The sequence below is a fragment of the Marmota flaviventris genome, chromosome 1, assembly GCF_047511675.1.
Source record: "Marmota flaviventris isolate mMarFla1 chromosome 1, mMarFla1.hap1, whole genome shotgun sequence".
NCBI classification, from domain to species: Eukaryota; Metazoa; Chordata; class Mammalia; order Rodentia; family Sciuridae; genus Marmota; species Marmota flaviventris.
In genome coordinates, this window is record NC_092498.1 from 217,980,104 (window position 1) to 217,996,864 (window position 16,761).

General features: G+C 66.6%; 1 protein-coding gene across 1 annotated transcript; it reads left to right on the forward strand.

Annotated features, from left to right (window-relative positions):
• The first annotated feature begins 3,405 nt into the window (after window positions 1–3,405).
• Window positions 3,406–15,303, forward strand: Sema6b (semaphorin 6B). Its single transcript, XM_027952468.2, has 17 exons — window positions 3,406–3,818; window positions 4,345–4,494; window positions 4,644–4,767; window positions 6,311–6,371; window positions 6,480–6,542; window positions 7,003–7,104; window positions 7,496–7,586; window positions 7,993–8,112; window positions 8,667–8,755; window positions 9,813–10,030; window positions 10,594–10,725; window positions 10,942–11,091; window positions 11,509–11,691; window positions 11,766–11,912; window positions 12,696–12,773; window positions 12,889–12,947; window positions 13,503–15,303. The coding sequence occupies exons 2-17, from the start codon at window positions 4,374–4,376 to the stop codon at window positions 14,414–14,416; spliced, it is 2,652 nt and encodes an 883-aa protein (XP_027808269.2). The 5' UTR covers window positions 3,406–3,818; window positions 4,345–4,373; the 3' UTR covers window positions 14,417–15,303.
• Window positions 15,304–16,761: the final 1,458 nt, after the last annotated feature.

Genomic DNA, 16,761 nt, shown 5'->3' on the forward strand with positions numbered 1-16,761 from the left:
TGTGCCCCCCTCTGCCCTGGGCCCTCTGCGCTGGCCCTGTGTGCAGGGCGGGCCTGGGTCCTCTGCAGCCTGGGGGTTGACGGGGATGGCTCTGCCACCGAGCCACTCCCCAGCCCTTTTAGTTCTTTATTTTGAGACAGGGTCTCACGGAGTTGCTCAGGGTCTTGCTTAGTTGTTGAGGCTGGCCTTGAACTTGGGATCCTCCTGCCTCAGCCTCCTGAGCCGCTGGGGTTACAAGTGTGGCTACAGCACCCAGGAGCTGGGCCTTGAGAAGGCCAGACAGGTCCCCTGGCAGAGGGGACAGGCAGAGCAGAGGTGGCCTGGGACCCCCCTGGCAGGGGTGAGGACAGGAGGAAGGTTGGGGGGGTGAGGTTGGGTTCTTTCCCCTGAGGGGCACTAGGGAGCCATGGCAGGGCTGTAAGCAGGGCAGGGCAGGACTCAGCCTGGCGTGATGGAGGTGCAGCCCAGGCCGTGGCTGGAGCAGAGGGAGTGAGGGGAGAAGGAGGCAGGGGTCAGGGAGGGACGGGGCCCTGAGGTCTGCCAGAGGCTGGGTTTGACCCCGAGGGCGGTGGGCGCCCTCTGGTGTCCAGGACGGTCTGGGGTGTGGGCGGCAGTGGCTGAGCCAGATGCTGACCGGGACGTGGACAGGGCGGTGGCGGGGACTCTGGATGCGTTTGGTTGGCAGGGAGAGCGCCCAGGAGGGCGGGCGTTGGGTGTGCGGGGCAGGAGCGGCCGGGGAGGAGAGGGGGCGCCCTGGGCGTGGGTGGACCGGGCAGGCTGTGGACGAGACCGTGGAAACCCACAGGCGTCTGCCTCGTTTGGAACTTAGAAGAGGGTCCCCGAGGGCATCCGGGGGCCCGGGAGCGCAGGGTGGAGGGGCACCGAGGACGGCCAGCCGGGGCGCCCTCGGGGGTGGGCACAGCCCGGGCGCAGCTCGGAGCAGAGACATCAGGGCCGCTCAGGGCGCCAGGCGGGGGCAGCAGCTGGTGTCCGGTGCGCGAGGTGGAGAGGCTCAGAGCCCCAGGGGCCTGGGGAGAGGGGACGCCCAGGAGCCCCAGCAGGGACCAGGAGGGACGGAGCTGAGGGGGGCTGGGATATGTGAGGACGTGGCCTTAGGGAAGGCCGTCACGAGGCAGCTGTCCCCTCTGTGCCGTGGCTGGTGCCAGAGCTGGAGTGACCGTGGGACTCAGGCGGGGGACCCTGGTGGCCTCCTGGACGGGCTCTTGCTTCCTGGTGTCTCCCGTGGGCCAGGGGACAGGGCTGCCGGCAGGGCCCCAGCACAGACAGTGGACGCCCTGGGCCCTCGTGGCTCTGCGGCCGTGGAGGCTCCGTGGCCAGGTGCTGGGCAGCCCTGGCCTGGCAGGTGGCAGGCGCGCCCGGGAGGTGGGTGGGCACCGGCGGCTGCTGGCAGAGGCCCCTCAAGTTCATGGCGGGAAGCAGATGGCCTTGGGGCAGGGGGTGTCGAGGCCCTGGTAACGCAGGCCCCGGGGCGCACTGGGGCAGCGGGTGAGGTGGCCCCAGGTGGTCAGACGTCCCCTGGCTCCTGGGTCCAGTGCTGCGTCCTGAAGCTGTCCCAGGGGTCTGGCCCCAACGCCAGGCTCCCGGCCTGGGCAGTGTCTGCCCTGTCCGGGGCCTCGGTCCCTTGTCTGTAGAGGGACCTGCGAGCTGTCCCCGGTGTCTGAAGGGCGTGAACAGTGGACTGAAGGCTTCAGCAGTTCCCGACACGTAGCAAGTGTTTGCTGTTTTTCTCACTTATTGAGCTCCTACTGTATGCTGGGTCCTTCTGAGTGCTGGGGACAAGTGGCCAGTGCAGACCAGCCCTGACCGGCCAGGTTCACGGTCCCACAGAGGAGACAGACACTTCAAGGACTCGGTGATCAGGATGCTGACGGGGACGCTGCCGCTGGGCTAGGGGCCACTCTGGGAAGGGGCGACACTCAAGGTCCCCAGACGCCTTCCCAGGGCCCGGGGCCAGGCTGAGCCAGGCAGGACAGTGGCCTTCGGTGAAGATGCCCTGGGGGGGAGCTCAGGGGAGCTGGGACCGCCTCAGGGCACTGGGCAGGGGTACAGAGCAGTGGTTCCTCTGCAGGGGACTCAGCCTTGCCTGGGGACATTTGTGGCTGTCAGGACGGGGACTGGAGAGGCGAAGGCCAGGGACACTCCTCAGCACCCTGCTGGGACCCACCCACAGAGCACCCAGCCCGTGGACAGTGGAGCTCTGGCGCAGAGGGCGACCGGGGTTGGTGCAGGGAGGGATGGGGAGGCCTGAGCCGTGCAGAGGGAGCCGGTGCCCAGAGGGTCAGGGGCCCCGGGCCAGGCCAGCACAGGTGTGGGGCTCAGGAACGATGGGTCATGTCAAGTCACAGGCCTGGGGGGTGTGCAGGTCCAGGCCACACGGGCAGGCCTCGGGGCCCTGGGGGCACGTCCCGGGCTGGGCTGGGCCTAGCCATGGCCCAGAGAGGACATCACTCTTGAGGTCCCCGGCCTGGGGCCTCAGCTGCCCATCTGTTAACAGGGCACAAAGTCACCGCGGGCCCATGGGGGGGTGTTGAGCGACTGGGCAGGCTTGTCCCTCCTGTTCTTGTGACCTCACAACTCCAGAGGCAGAAATTGGGGCCCCACTGCTATGCTGTCCCGGGACAGGCCACAGCCCCCTCATCCAGCCACCTGCAGATGAGCTCTGCTGTGCCCGCCCGGCTGGAGCACTCGGGTGCTGTGAGAGCGTTCACCACCAAAAACAATGAGCACTTACTGAGCACCTACAGTATGCCAGGCGCCATGCCACCGCAGGCTAATACGGTTGGAATATCACTAATTTAAAGCTGAGGAAACTGAGGCCCAGAGAGGGTGAGTGACCTGTTCGAGGAAGAGAGGGAGCTGGGTTTGAACCCTCGCGGCTTGGCTCTGGAGCCCAGTCCCACACCTCGGGGCTGCACAGCGTGAGGGGAAGGTGGTGCTGTGAAGTCTCTTCAGGTAAATATTGGCCTGACCAACAGAGAGGCGGGCGGGCAGGGGAGTGTTCCACCTCCAGGCGTGGCCCTGCTGGCAACGAGGAGGCTGAGGCAGGAGTATTGCAAGATGAAGGCCAGCCTCTGCAACTTAGCAGCACCCTGTCTAAAATAAAAAATAAGAAGGGCAGGCGCGAAGTCAGTGGTCGGGCGCCCGGCTCCATCCCGGCAACTCTCACGCAAAAAATGCGAAGTCGGTCAGTTTTATGTCACCTGTGCTTTATGACGGTCAAAGGAAGGCCCCCTGTGAACAGCACTGGGCGGTGCACGCGGGGGCCTAGACTCGGTCCCTAGGAGGCTGGGAGCTGGGCAGGGGCCAGGGAAGGAAGTGCTTGAAGACAAAGGGCCGAGCCCCAAGCACGCGTGGCCACGGCGTCCTCTGAGTCACAAATCCTGGAAGCTCAGGGTCAGGGGAGGAAGCCAGCTGGTCCCCACCGGGCCTTCCTGTTTCGGGTCTGACTGCCCGAGGCAGCTCTGAGGCCACCCGCCCGCCACCTTCCCTGCAGGGTCTCGGCATCCCAAGCCACAGGGCCAGGGCAGGGCTGGGACACGCCCTGCTGCTCAGATGGGGAGACTGAGGCTCGGGCTTAGCAGAGACGCCCCCAGCCAGGAGGCGGCCAGGACTTTCACTTGGGGCCTCTGAGACCAGGATGGCGGCCCTTTCTGGTAGGGAAGTGGCCCGGGCAGGGAGCGCTGGCTTCAGAGCGTGAGTTCCCCCCACCGTGACCTGGGTGGGGTCTCCAGCCCCCACACCCAGAAGGCCCGGCGGAGCCACCCTGCGTGGGAGCAGAAAGAGCAGCCCTCCCGGAGGTACTGAGGCGCCTGTCCTGTCGCAGGGTGGTCAAGCAGAGGGCACAAAGGCGGGAAGGGGGCCCAGGCCCTGGAGGGCTGCACCGGAGTCTGCACTCCTGCCCCCCACCAGGTGGCGGTTTATAGACTACTTAGGAAACTTTGATTTTTTTTTTTTTTCATCATTAAGATCTTGGTGTTTTAATTCCAAGAATTTTTAAATTCCCATTTTGAGATTAAATTTTAAGTACATAGTTTAAATGTATCTATTATTGTAATTATTGTGATTGGCTTTTAATTACCCGGTGCATTCTTGTTGGAAGTCGTTTCTGCGCTTCACTCCGTGTGGCCGTGAAGCGGGCCTGTCACTTAGGGAAGTGCCCCACCGTTGCTATTATCGTTACTATTATTGCCGTTGTGGTTATTTATTCATTCCCGTCCCCGCGGGGGTTTCCGGGAATGGAGCTGGGTGGAGGCTCGCGCGCCCTCTGCCGGCCACGGGCGGGACTGCAGGCCGCGCCGCTCACCGCCGGGTCCTCGCCCGCAGGTGTCACCTCCCGCTACCTGGCCCTCGCCATGCGGACCGCGGGGGCGCCTCCTCCCTGCCCGGCCCTGATGCTCTTGCTGCTGCTACTGGGGGACTCCCAGGGCCTCTTCCCCGAGGAACCGCCTCCGCTCAGCGTGGCCCCCAGGGACTGTGAGTGGGAAGAAGGGGACCTTGGGGGAGGTCGAGCCCTGACAGAGGCTCTTGCTTCCAAATTGGGTCCCCTGGCCCTACCAGGTGGGGCGGCCCCAAGTCAGGAGCCAGTCTAGAAGGGGCGTGACCCCCGTCCCACCTCTCCCTAGACCTGAGCCACTACCCCGTGTTCGTGGGCGGGGGGCCTGGGCGCCCGAGCCCCGTGGAGGACACCGAAGACCTCAACATCCAGCGTGTGCTGCGGGTCAACAGGACGCTGTTCATCGGGGACAGGTACAGGGCTCTTGGGGCAGCGTGTGCAGGGGTGGCTCTGCCTGACCGGCCTGCTGTGTGGCCAGGTTGTGTGACCTTGGCCTTCGAGTGCTGGGTGGGACTGGCTCGGGTGTGTGAAGATGGGGACAGTCCCTGGCGGTCCACCATGGTGGTAGAAGGCTGTCCTGGGGTGGGAGGCCCAGTCAGCCAGGAACTAACCACACAGACGCCATGGGGATGGTCAGGAGGGCTTCCCTGAGCAGGTGACATTGGGTGGGACCTAAGTGAATCTTCATCCAGGGGCACCTGGGGGAAGGGTGTTCCAGGTGAAGGGCAGAGACTGTGCAAAGGCCCTGGGACAGGGTGGAGCCCAGTCTGCTGGAGGAACAGCGCGGCCCTAGTGGCTGAAGCGGAGGGAGTGGGGAGGACAGGGCGGTCAGCTGGCAGAGGACCCTGTGAGCAGTGGGAGGACTTGGGCTTTGCCCCGAGGACAGTGGAAGTCATGGAGGGAAAAGAGAGGGGTCCTGGTTCAGGAGGTCACAGGTACCCTCTGGTGCCTGCTGTAGGGAAGACAGACTGGGGACCAGGGAGCCCAGCGTCTACTGGTCCAAGCTGGCAGCACTCGGGGCTGGACAGGGAGACGCCCTGGAGGGCCGCACGGCCTGGGGTCAGCAGGGCGTCTGGGCACAGCCTGCAGGCACGGCGGCCTGAGCTGTGTGGGACCAGGAGGGGAGGGGGCCGGTGTCCAGGGGTTCCTCCCAAAGAGCGGCCTGAGCCCCTAGACAGACTCGGGAGGTACAGGGTTGGGGTGTGTCAGACGTGGCCTGGCCACGTTGCCTATGTGACCCATGAACCCCCCCAGACATCCAGGGGCAGCTGGACCCCGAGGGTGGACCAGAGGAAGCGCAGGGCTGGAGAGGTGGGAGCATGGGCATCGGCTGGGCGTCACCGGGTTGTGGACAGTTCCTGAGAGTGGACGGGGCTGCCCAGGAGGGGTGTCGTGGAGGAGGGAAGAGTCCCCAGTCCTGGGCCCACAGAGGAGAGGGGAGGCAGGGGGCGTCCCAGAGAGTCCAGGCAGCCAGGAGGGTGGGGCACGGGGGCTGCTTAGGAATGGCGTTTGCAGGAAGAGGGTGACCAGCTGGGCCAGAGGCCTTGAAGAGGACGAGGAGAGTGGACAGGTGACCGCTGTAACACTGAGAGGTTAGAAGGACCAAGGGCACGTGCCCGCAGACAGACAGCCCCTCACCCCCACCCCGGCTCTTGCTCTGCCACTCCACTCCACACAGGAAGTGAGCCGAGGCGGGCGTGTGGGACAGTCTGTCTGGGGACCCGTGCCCTTGGTCCGCTGAGGTGGGACATCCGGGCATGAGGTGGCCTGCGGTGTGAGTGGACCCGTTACAGGTGGGATTGGGCCATTAGAGGGTCCACTCGGTGTCGGACATGCTCGTGCCAGAGGGGCTGGCGTGTGCCCGCATGTCACCTGTCGGACACCACGTTTGGGGGAGAGGGTGGAATGGGGGAGGGATGGGGAGACCCCCAACCTGCCTGCCTCTGCCCTCCGCAGGGACAGCCTGTACAGGGTGGAGCTGGAGCCGCCCACATCCACCGAGCTGCGGTACCAGCGGGTGAGGACGGGGTGCAGGCCCGTGGGCAGGGGGCCGGGACCAGGGGTTCCCACCAGCATATCTGGGCTGTTGGGGACCCCGCCCCGCTCACCAGCTCTCTGCCCACAGAAGCTGACCTGGCGCTCCAACCCCAGCGACATAGACGTGTGTCGGATGAAGGGCAAGCAGGAGGTGAGCGCGTCCCTGGCCACCCCCAGGCTCGGCCCCGCCCAGGGTAGGACCCTGAGTTTGTGCCCAGGTGGCCACCCTCCCGGCCGCCCTGACCAGTCCACCGTTGTCCAGCACATGGCCACACGCCTCTGCTGCCCCGACCCGCCCTGGCCCAGGGTCAGGGCTCCTCCTTCGCCAGGGCTCGAACCTGCTGTCTGCATGGTTATGCTCAGAGCCTGAACACGCCCCCAAGAGGGTCTTCCGTTGTGGCCACGCCCACAGCCCTGACCTTGCCTCTGCTGAAACAAAGTATCTCCTTGTCTCGGCCCTTCTCTTGTCCCAGCGGCCCTCCGTTCAGCCCCCACCTGGTCCCCAAGCCTCCTGGCTCTCCTCCCTCCAGCCCCGGCTCCTCCCCCCGACCTAGCCACGCCCACCACGGTCCTAGCCACGCCCACACTGGCCTCCGCTCCCCCCACTCTAGGGCGAGTGTCGGAACTTCGTAAAGGTGCTGCTGCTCCGCGACGAGTCCACGCTCTTCGTGTGCGGCTCCAACGCCTTCAACCCGGTGTGCGCCAACTACAGTGTGAGTGTCCCTCGGAGCCCTGCCACCCCAGGGCCGGCTTCCAGCCCGTCCCATCCGGCCATGACAGCAGAAGAAGCCCCTACGAGAAGCCCCCCAGATCTGTCCCCCACCCCAGCTCAAGAAGGGTCAGTGTTTCCAGAGGAGGCCAGGGCAGGTGATCTAAGAGCCGCTTTCAGTGGGAACTGGGATGGACTCTTGGGTGAAGAGTGAGTCGGTGTAGGAGGAGGAAGCCTAGCTACTAGGACCACTCTGAGCAGGAAACGGGGGTTCACAAAGGCTAAGTGACTGGCCACGGTCACAGGGTCCAGGGGGAAGCAGGATCCCCCTGGAATGGAGGGCGGGGGAAGCCAGGGGCTGCCAGACCTCTGCTCAGGCCCCATGTTCCCCACAGATGGACACGCTGCAGCCTCTTGGGGACAACATCAGTGGCATGGCCCGCTGTCCATATGACCCCAAACATGCCAACGTCGCCCTCTTCTCGGGTGAGTACCCTGGCCCCTGACCCGGAGATCAGCCCCAGTCTTGGTGGAGGCCTGGCACTTTCCATTCTTGAAGACTAGGTGGCTTAACAGGCAGCAGGGGACCAAGTGTCTGTCAAATGGGCAGAGTCTCAGCCACGTCAGAGGCTCACTGAGGGTTGGAACTTGGAGAGGGTCTAAACTCAGCCTGGGGTCAGGGATTCAACCTGCCACCAGAATCAGCTGGGTCTGGGGCTCAGCCCAGGCTCCGGGCCATCGGGTTGGGACTCACCTCGGCTCCGGCCTCAGCCAGGCTGGGGATGGGGATAGTGAGCCCCAGGCTCAGGGCTGAGTCTTGGGGGATGGAGTCTGGGCCCCTTCAGTTAAATCTCTCTCAGACCTTCCCCTGCTCCCACCCCCCCATGTCCAGATGGGATGCTCTTCACAGCCACTGTGACCGACTTCCTAGCCATTGACGCTGTCATCTACCGCAGCCTTGGGGACCGGCCCACCCTGCGCACTGTAAAACACGACTCCAAGTGGTTCAAAGGTGAGGCTGGGGACAGTGAGCCCAGACCTGGGGGCTGGCGTCATCGAGGCCCCCCCCAGAATCAGAGTGAAGGAGAGGACTCCCTCCTCGTCTCTGGAAGCGACCCGGCATTTTTACTTGGTGGCTGATTTTTGGCTGTCGAGCTGAGTCCCAGGCCTTGCGCCTGCTCGCCCCGGCGCTCTGCCCCTGAGCCTGTCCCCAGCCTTCTGCTGGCTTTTTTGAAGCTAAAGCTGGAGAAGACTGGGTCTGAAGTAGAGCTGGCCAGAGGTGGGCGGCTCAGGAGCCTGAAATGGAAGGACAGGCTGGGCACCGCCGGCCCCGGCCCCGCACACACGCAGGAGGAGGGGGACAAACAGCAGCAGATATGGCCATCGGGACGGGGCGGACACGGGGTTTTCGGCTTCTACCTCCTCCCTCCCACAAAACGTTTGAGCCGGGCTCCTTTTGCCTGGTGCCACGCTCGGCGCCCCTCACCACAAAAGACCTCCCAGACTGTGGGGTCCGCCCCGAGCGCCCCGTGTCGCGGGGCACGTGCTGACTGCCCGCCCCCGCAGAGCCGTACTTCGTGCACGCGGTGGACTGGGGCAGCCACGTCTACTTCTTCTTCCGGGAGATCGCCATGGAGTTTAACTACCTGGAGAAGGTGAGGCCACGTCCCCGGAAGCTGTGCAGTGGGCACAGGCCCCAGGGGCTCTGTGGGGGGGCGTGGCGGGCGGAAGTGGGTCGGTGACGCCCCAGCAGCTCTGCGGGAGACACCACGGGAAGGCCACCTGGATACCCTGTGCTGTCACCGCCCACCCAGCTGCCGTCCACTCACCCCCATCCACTGTCCACCTCCCTGCCACCCTGCATCCCCCATCTGCCCTCCAGCCACCCCCGGCTCCACTGACCCCTTGGCCCACTTCCCACCCGCTGACCCCACCATCCTGCCCCCACCCACCCACCCACCCACCTGCTCCCTGCTTCCCACAGACCTGTTCATCCCTCCACCTTCCCGCCCCTGTGTCCACACGGCCTGCCCGCCGCCCATCAGTCTGTCCTGATTGGCAGCTCGTCCACCCCCTCCTCCCACCTCTCCTCCGCCTGTGCATCCAGTTACCTGGCCACCCGCTTCTCCCTCGGAACCAACCGGCCACCCCCCCCCACTCCCCCCCGCCCCAGCCTCCCATCGCCCCCACCCCCCCACCTGTCCCACTCTCTGTGGCTTCACCACGGCCCCCTCCTCTGCCTGCCCATCCACCCCCCTCCCTGAGACCACTGCTGCCCTCCCCTCCCCCTCCCCTCCCCCTCGCCCATTCTTGGGGGCATTGTCCACCCGCCTGCTGACCTGTTGCCATCTCCTTTCTCAGCCTCCTCCTCGTGTGTCTCTTCTCCAGACTTGCTCTGTCCCCAGCCCCGTCCCTCCCGCCCTGCCTTCCCTACTCACCTGCCGCTGTCTGTCCAGCTCTCCAGCTGTCCACCCAGCCTCCCAGCCCACCCAGGCAGCCACCCGGCAATAAGGGGCAAAGGCTGTCACTTTGCTGTGTGACTTGGGGCTGGCCACTCCTGCTGCTGCGCCTCAGTGTCCGCATGTGCAGTGGGACTGTGGCCTCCTTGGAGAGCCGGGAGGAGCCTCCGTGGCTGGCCCTGGCCGGCGGGCAGCTGGCCGTGGTGGGTCTCGCCCCGGCGCAGGCTCAGGCCCTGCCGTCGGCTGTGCCCAGGTGGTGGTGGCCCGCGTGGCCCGCGTGTGCAAGAACGACGTGGGGGGCTCCCCGCGCGTGCTGGAGAAGCAGTGGACGTCCTTCCTGAAGGCGCGGCTCAACTGCTCGGTGCCCGGGGACTCCCACTTCTACTTCAACGTGCTGCAGGCCGTCACGGGCGTGGTCAGCCTGGGGGGCCGGCCCGTGGTCCTGGCTGTCTTCTCCACCCCCAGCAACAGGTCGGTGGGCGCCAGCGGCGACAGGCGGCCTGGGGGGTGCCGCCCTTGGGGATCGTGCTGGGTCCTGGGTGGGCAGGACTGAACCCGAGGGCCGCAGCCCCCGGGGCGAGGCAAAGCAGGTGAGGGCGCTTGTCCCTGGGCTGGTCGGCTGCCTGGGGACGGCGCCCTGAGCCAGGCCGGGGTGCGGGTCCCAGGAGGAGGCAGGGCCGCCAGGGCACAGCAGCGGGAGGGAGGCCCGAGGCTGGCGGCTGGGGTCCCAGCCACGGGAGGAGCACAGGGGGACAGGCCATGCAGCAGCCTGGCCCCCCTCCTGAGAGTGCTGGGGAGACACAGGAGACTGAGGAGCGGGCGACGGAGGTCAGAGCTGAGGCTTCAGAACGGGGACAGGGTCCGTGGGACAAGAGCAGCCGCTGGCAGACGGACATCCAGGCAGCGACGTCCCTGAGCACAGGGTGGCCTTGGAGAGGGGCCGGCACCACGTCCGAGGGCCAAGGACAGGGACCCCGGGTGCCTTCCTGGGGCGCGGCCCCTCCAGGCTCACTAGGGTGCCCCTCTGACCCCAGCATCCCCGGCTCGGCCGTCTGCGCCTTCGACATGACCCAGGTGGCCGCCGTGTTTGAGGGCCGCTTTCGCGAGCAGAAGTCCCCCGAGTCCATCTGGACACCAGTGCCCGAGGATCAGGTGCCGCGGCCCCGGTGAGAGCCCCTCAGTCCTGGGACACGGGCCCTGTGGTGCCCTGGTGCCCCGGACATTGGGTGGGGCCCTCGGGTGGTCACTTAGCTGTCACTGAGTTTACCTGTGTCCATTATGCCGAGGGGGTGTCAAGGCCCTGGGGCTGCGTGGCCAATTCCCAGGTGGACTAGGCCCCTCTCTGGGGACCTGTATCTGCCTGACCAGCCTCTCCCTCCCAGGCCCGGGTGCTGCGCTGCCCCGGGCATGCAGTACAACGCGTCCAGCGCCCTGCCCGACGAGATCCTCAGCTTTGTCAAGACCCACCCGCTGATGGACGAGACGGTGCCCTCGCTGGGCCACGCACCCTGGATCGTTCGGACCCTGATGCGGTCAGTGCTGGGGGCCAGGGGCTGGGGTCTGGGTAGCACAGGGCCCACTGAGCCTGTGGAGGACACAGGGAGTCGTCCTGTATGGGCACACACAATGTGGCTGAGTGCCAGCCTCTGAGGCCACCAAGAGAGCTGGAGATGGACAGAGAGAGAGGGGCAGAGGGGACAGACAGACAGGAGAGTGAGGCAGATACAGAGGCAGCCAGGCCAGCCCCTCGGGGTCTCTGTCCTGCTGGGCACAGGGTGTCCCGGTGTGGCTGCAGGCTGGTGCCCTGCGCCTCACATTTATGGGTGACAGTGTGCTGGCACCAGTCCGTGTGTCCCTGTGACCATGCCTGTGCCCCTACACTGGTGGCACATGGGAACCAGGGTGCCCTGGGTGCTGCTGGCCACCCTGACCCCCACCCCGGCCTCCAGGCACCCGCTGACTCGCGTGGCTGTGGACGTGGGCGCTGGCCCCTGGGGCAACCAGACGGTGGTCTTCCTGGGCTCCGAGGTGGGTACTGTCCTCAAGTTCCTCGTCCGGCCCAGCACCAGGCTCTCGGGTCCTGCTGGGCCCAGCGTCTTCCTGGAGGAGTTTGAGACCTACCGGCCGGACAGGTGAGTCTGGGCGGCGGGTGGTGGGCCGGCGGCCGTACGGGCCTGAGCCTCATGCAGCCTCCCGCCTGCCCCAGGTGTGGACGGCCCGGCGGTGCTGAGACAGGGCAGCGGCTGCTGAGCCTCGAGCTGGACGCAGCCTCAGGTGGCCTGCTGGCGGCCTTTCCCCACTGCGTGGTCCGTGTACCTGTGGCCCGCTGCCAGCAGTTCTCCGGGTGCATGAAGTGAGTGCCCCCTGGGCCGCGCGGGGGGAAACGGGGGAGATGCGCGGGGGTCATGGGAGAGAACCAGGTCGAGTCAAGGGCTCGGCAGCACCCTGACTCACAGAGCAATGAACTAAGCAGAGGGCACAGCTGTGCAAAGGCCCTGGGGCAGGACTGAGCCTGGTGCGTTGGAGGGACAGCAAGGAGCCCGTGTGGCTGGAGCAGAGGAAGTGAGGGGGGGAGGGGAGGACGGAGGCAGGGAGGGGAAGGGCAAGTCGTGCAGGGCCTTGTGGGCTGCAGGGAGGACTTGGGCTTCGGCTTGGAGAAGGTGGGAGCCCTGGAGGACCATGGGAGGACCAGGGAGGAACCTGGCTCAGGTGTTCAGGGTGCCCTCTAGTGGTTGCTATGGGGAGGACATTCTGTGGGGGACCTGGGAAGGGAGGCCAGGGTGGGAGGCTGGTTCCTTCCCTGTCTCTGGGTGGGAAGGTCAGAGGCCTGTCCTGTGGTGGCCCAGCCTGGGCTCACCCCCAGCTCCCGGGCCCTGCCTGCTGTCATTGCAGACAGGACCCCACAGCATTCGCACTGAGGAGGCGACTGGGGCCAGCCTGCCTTGCTCCAGGCTCAGGTCGGCCCATCCCAGGCCTGCTGCCTGGCCCCGTGGACTTCCCCAGCCTCAGTTTCCTTACCTGTAAAATGGGAAATGAAGAACACCCAAGACCGACCAGGAGGACTCGGGAACTAGTGACAGTGACAGGGCCTGGCACCCAGGGGCCACCCTAGTGACTGTGACGTCGTCCATTCCAGGAACTGCGTCGGCAGCCAGGACCCCTACTGTGGGTGGACCCCTGACGGCTCCTGCGTCTTCCTCAGCCCTGGCACCAGGTACCGGGGACAGGCGGAGCAGAGGGGGTCAGACCTGCCCGACAGCCCATGCCCCTTCCCCGCCCGGACTGTGTGAAGGGCGACTGCTGACCGTGCCTCTGTCCCCCTCCACCAGAGCCACCTTTGAGCAGGATGTGTCCGGGGCCAGCACCTCAGGCTTAGGGGACTGCACAGGTAAGGGGTCAGAGGGAAGCCAGGCGGGGGAGGGGCCGCCAACCTCAGTCCTGGTCCCCCTCCTGCCCTGGGTGATGGGGCTCTGGGGAGTGCAGGGGTCAACTTCTTGGCTAGAGAGGTGGGGGAAGACAGATCCCAGAAGACAGACAGACACCAGGAGATACATGCCAAGAGATAGACAGATGGACAGACAAGCTCTGGGAGACAAGGAGACACTGTGGGCAGACAGACGGGCATGTCCTGAGAGGCAAGTACTGGGGACAGATGCCAACAGACAGACTGACAGGCTTTGAGGTGGACAGAGAAGGCAGGTGTGGCGCCACCGGTCATCCCAGCTGCTCAGGAGGTCCAGGTGAGAGGATGGCAAGTATGAGGCCAGCCTCAACCAGCAAGACCCTGTCTCAAAATAAAATGGGCTGGGGCGCAGCTCAGTGGTGGGAGGCCTGGGTTCAATCTAGAGAGCCGCCCCCTCCCAAAGAAAGAAAGGACCCGGTGGCGACCAGGGAAGACCCCGCTGCGGGCCAGCGCTCATGGCCACACCCACCCGCCCTGCAGGCCTCCTGCGAGCCAGCCTCTCGGAGGAGCGGGCCGGGCTGGTGTCCGTGAACCTGCTGGTGACCTCGTCGGTGGCGGCCTTCGTGGTGGGCGCCGTGGTGTCCGGCTTCAGCGTGGGCTGGTTCGTGGGCCTGCGCGAGCGGCGGGAGCTGGCGCGCCGCAAGGACAAGGAGGCCATCCTGGCGCACGGCGGCGGCGAGGCGGTGCTGAGCGTGAGCCGGCTGGGCGAGCGCCGCGGGGCGGGCGCGGGGGGCCGCGGCGGCGGCGCCGGGGGTCCCCCCGAGGCGCTGCTGGCGCCCCTGATGCAGAACGGCTGGGCCAAGGCCACGCTGCTGCAGGGCGGCCCGCACGACCTGGACTCGGGGCTGCTGCCCACGCCCGAGCAGACGCCGCTGCCGCAGAAGCGCCTGCCCACCCCGCACCCGCACGCGCACGCCCTGGCGCCGCGCGCCTGGGACCACGGCCCCGCGCTGCTGTCCGCCTCCGCCTCGTCCTCGCTGCTGCTGCTGGCCCCGGCCCGCGCCCCCGAGCAGCCCCCCGCGCCCGGCGAGGCGGGCCCCGACGGCCGCCTCTGCGCCCCGCGCCCCGGCCGCGCCTCGCACGGCGACTTCCCGCTCACCCCCCACGCCAGCCCGGACCGCCGGCGCGTGGTGTCGGCGCCCACGGGCCCCTTGGACCCCGCCTCGGCCGTCGACGGCCTCCCCCGGCCCTGGAGCCCACCCCCGACGGGCAGCCTCCGGAGGCCGGGCCCCCACGGCCCGCCGGCCGCCGCCCTGCGCCGCACGCACACGTTCAACAGCGGCGAGGGCAGGCCCGGCGACCGCCACCGCGGCCGCCACGCCCGGCCCAGCACGGACTTGGCCCACCTCCTCCCCTATGGGGCGGGGGACAGGACTGCGCCCCCGGTGCCCTAGGCCGGGGCCGACGCCTTCGCAGTGCAGCCACGGGAACCCGAGCAGGAGGCCCCGCGGCCAGGCCCGGGCCAGCGCCTGGGTGCCCGGCCCCGCCCCGCCCTCGTGGGGTCCCCTCGGCCACACGGAAGCACAAGAGCTCGCCGACCCCGACGGGCGAGGACGCTGAGGGGCCGGGGCTGGCGGGGGACTGGCTGCCCCCGGGGTGGCCTGCACATGGATTTTGGTTTCTTTTGCAGTTTTCTAACTAATTGCACAACTCCGTTCTCGGGGTGGCAGCCGGGCTCCGGCGGGCGGGGAGGGGCCGCAGCTGCAGACCCAAGCCCCCCCAGGGCCCTCCTCGCCCCTGGCCCCTGGCGTGTGTGGGTGTGTGTGCGTGTGCATGCCGTGTTCGTGTGCAGGGGGCCGGGGAGGCGTGCGTGTGCGTGCCTGCGGGCTGCGGTGGGCGTGTGCGTCGGGGCGGGCCGCGGGGCCGTGTGTGTGTCTACGTGTGAGCCAGGCGCCCGCCGCCTGGGCATTGGCTGAGCCGACCCCCGGCTTCCGGAAGGCCGGGGCCTCCGAGGTGCCGGTTAGGAGTTCGCACCTGCTTCTGTGGAGGGCAGCGGGGACAGGCCGGGCGGCAGGGGACGGAGAGCCTGCCCGGAAGTCACACTGGCAGCAGCCATCTAAAGGGCTGGGGGTCTGGGGGGCAGCAGAGGCGGGTGGGGCCCCCCTGTAAATATGACCCCAGGGTGGTCAGAGAGTCCCATGCCACCCTACCCCTTGTGACTTCCCCCTTCAGCCTCCGGCTGACCATGCATGCCACGTGGCCAGCCCCTTCCCAGACCCTCTCTGGAGATTGCCTCCCCCGCTCCTTCCCCATCAATAAAACTCTGTTTACAACCACCGGCCCCCAGGCTCCGCGTCCGCTCTGTTACCTGGAGGTGGCTGAGGACAACTGGGGACACGGTTGACACCCACAGCCAGGTCAAGGGAGTCAGGTGTGAAATGTGGGGAGTCCAGGGGGATCCCCATTTCTTAGTGTTTCTTTAGCGGACATTCAGTGTGCGCCACCTGTACAGCCCGCCCCCACTGGGCCACGAGGACCCTACCCTTGCAGGACCCGCAGCCCAGTCTGGGGACCCGTAGCCTGTGGTGAGCACATAGGGCGGGTGTGACGGCCAGTGTCGGGGAAAGTGTGTCTGAGCTGGTGATGGGTATGACCAAGACAGACAGCAGGACACGGTACAGGCTGACGTGGGGGAGAGGTATGGAGTGGCCAGGGAGGGCTTCCTAGGTGTCCTGTCAACTGAGAGGACATTGGAGGAGCAGGCCAGTGGAGGGCTGCAGACAGTACCCAGGCCCAAGAAGCCCGTGGCCAGAGAGTGGGTGTGGGAGGAAGAGGGGGCGAGGGGACCGGGAGGTGAGCCGTCACCACCATCCACATCCAGAGCTGCCACTTTCCATCTGAAACCTCAGGTCCATAGGACCCCGAGTCCCCCTTCCCCTGCCCCTGGCCTTGTGAATTCTAACTGGACACGGAGCTATGGGGATTTTAAGATGGGATGTGACGTGCACATTTTGGGAGAGGGCTCTGGCCACGCCACCATGGCTCTCCATGCAGCACCCAAATGCTGCAGGCTGGACCCTGGGCACAGGATGGGAAGGGACAGGCCAGTTCCCGGGCCTTGGGAGACCAGCAGGGCAGAGCGCGCTGCAGCCTCCACGGCTGCTCTCTATCGACCCTGTGTGTCTGTCTTTGTGGGTCTGCTCCTGACAGTGGCTCTGTGGGCCTGTCACTCTGTGCGGGGTGTCCGGCTCTGAGTCTCTGGGCCTCTGCTGTCTTTGTGTCATTCTGGTCCGTGTATTCCTGAGTGTTTCTTTACTCTGCCTTTCAACCGGGGCTGCCACCGTGAGCCAGGGCGTCCGTCTCTGAGCCTAGGGGTTCCACTAAGACAGACTCCTTGGTCACCCTCACAGCTGAACTCAGCCCACGAGAGTCCGGGCTGGAAGAAAGGGCCATGCCAGGCACGGCGGGTGCACTGGCACGTCATACTTGAGTGTTTGGAACTTGGTTTTAAGGCTGGAAGCGGCCCTGCCTGGCCAAGCCCGTGGAGCGCAGCCAACGCAGTTCTCCAAGGGAAACGTGTAGCCCCCAGATGCATCGATGTGGAAACGAGGGGCTCAGGCCCTGGGTTCCTTCCCCAGCACCACACACACACACACACACACACACACACAGAGCACGCCAGTCTCCACTGAGGAACAAGATAGCGAAGAAAGCCCTGGGAGGAGGGTGAGTCTGGCTTCGTGGGTGGGAGGCCCAGCCCCGGGAAAGCTGGGCACGGTCTAAGCGCATCGGGCGGAGC

Coding starts and splice junctions, on each gene's coding strand:
- Sema6b (XM_027952468.2), top strand. CDS start 4,374: ATGCGGACCGCGGGGGCGCCTCCTCCCTGCCCGGCCCTGATGCTCTTG. Junction 8,756..9,812: donor AGTTTAACTACCTGGAGAAG/GTGAGGCCACGT, acceptor GGCTGTGCCCAG/GTGGTGGTGGCCCGCGTGGC. Junction 11,092..11,508: donor ATCGTTCGGACCCTGATGCG/GTCAGTGCTGGG, acceptor CCCGGCCTCCAG/GCACCCGCTGACTCGCGTGG.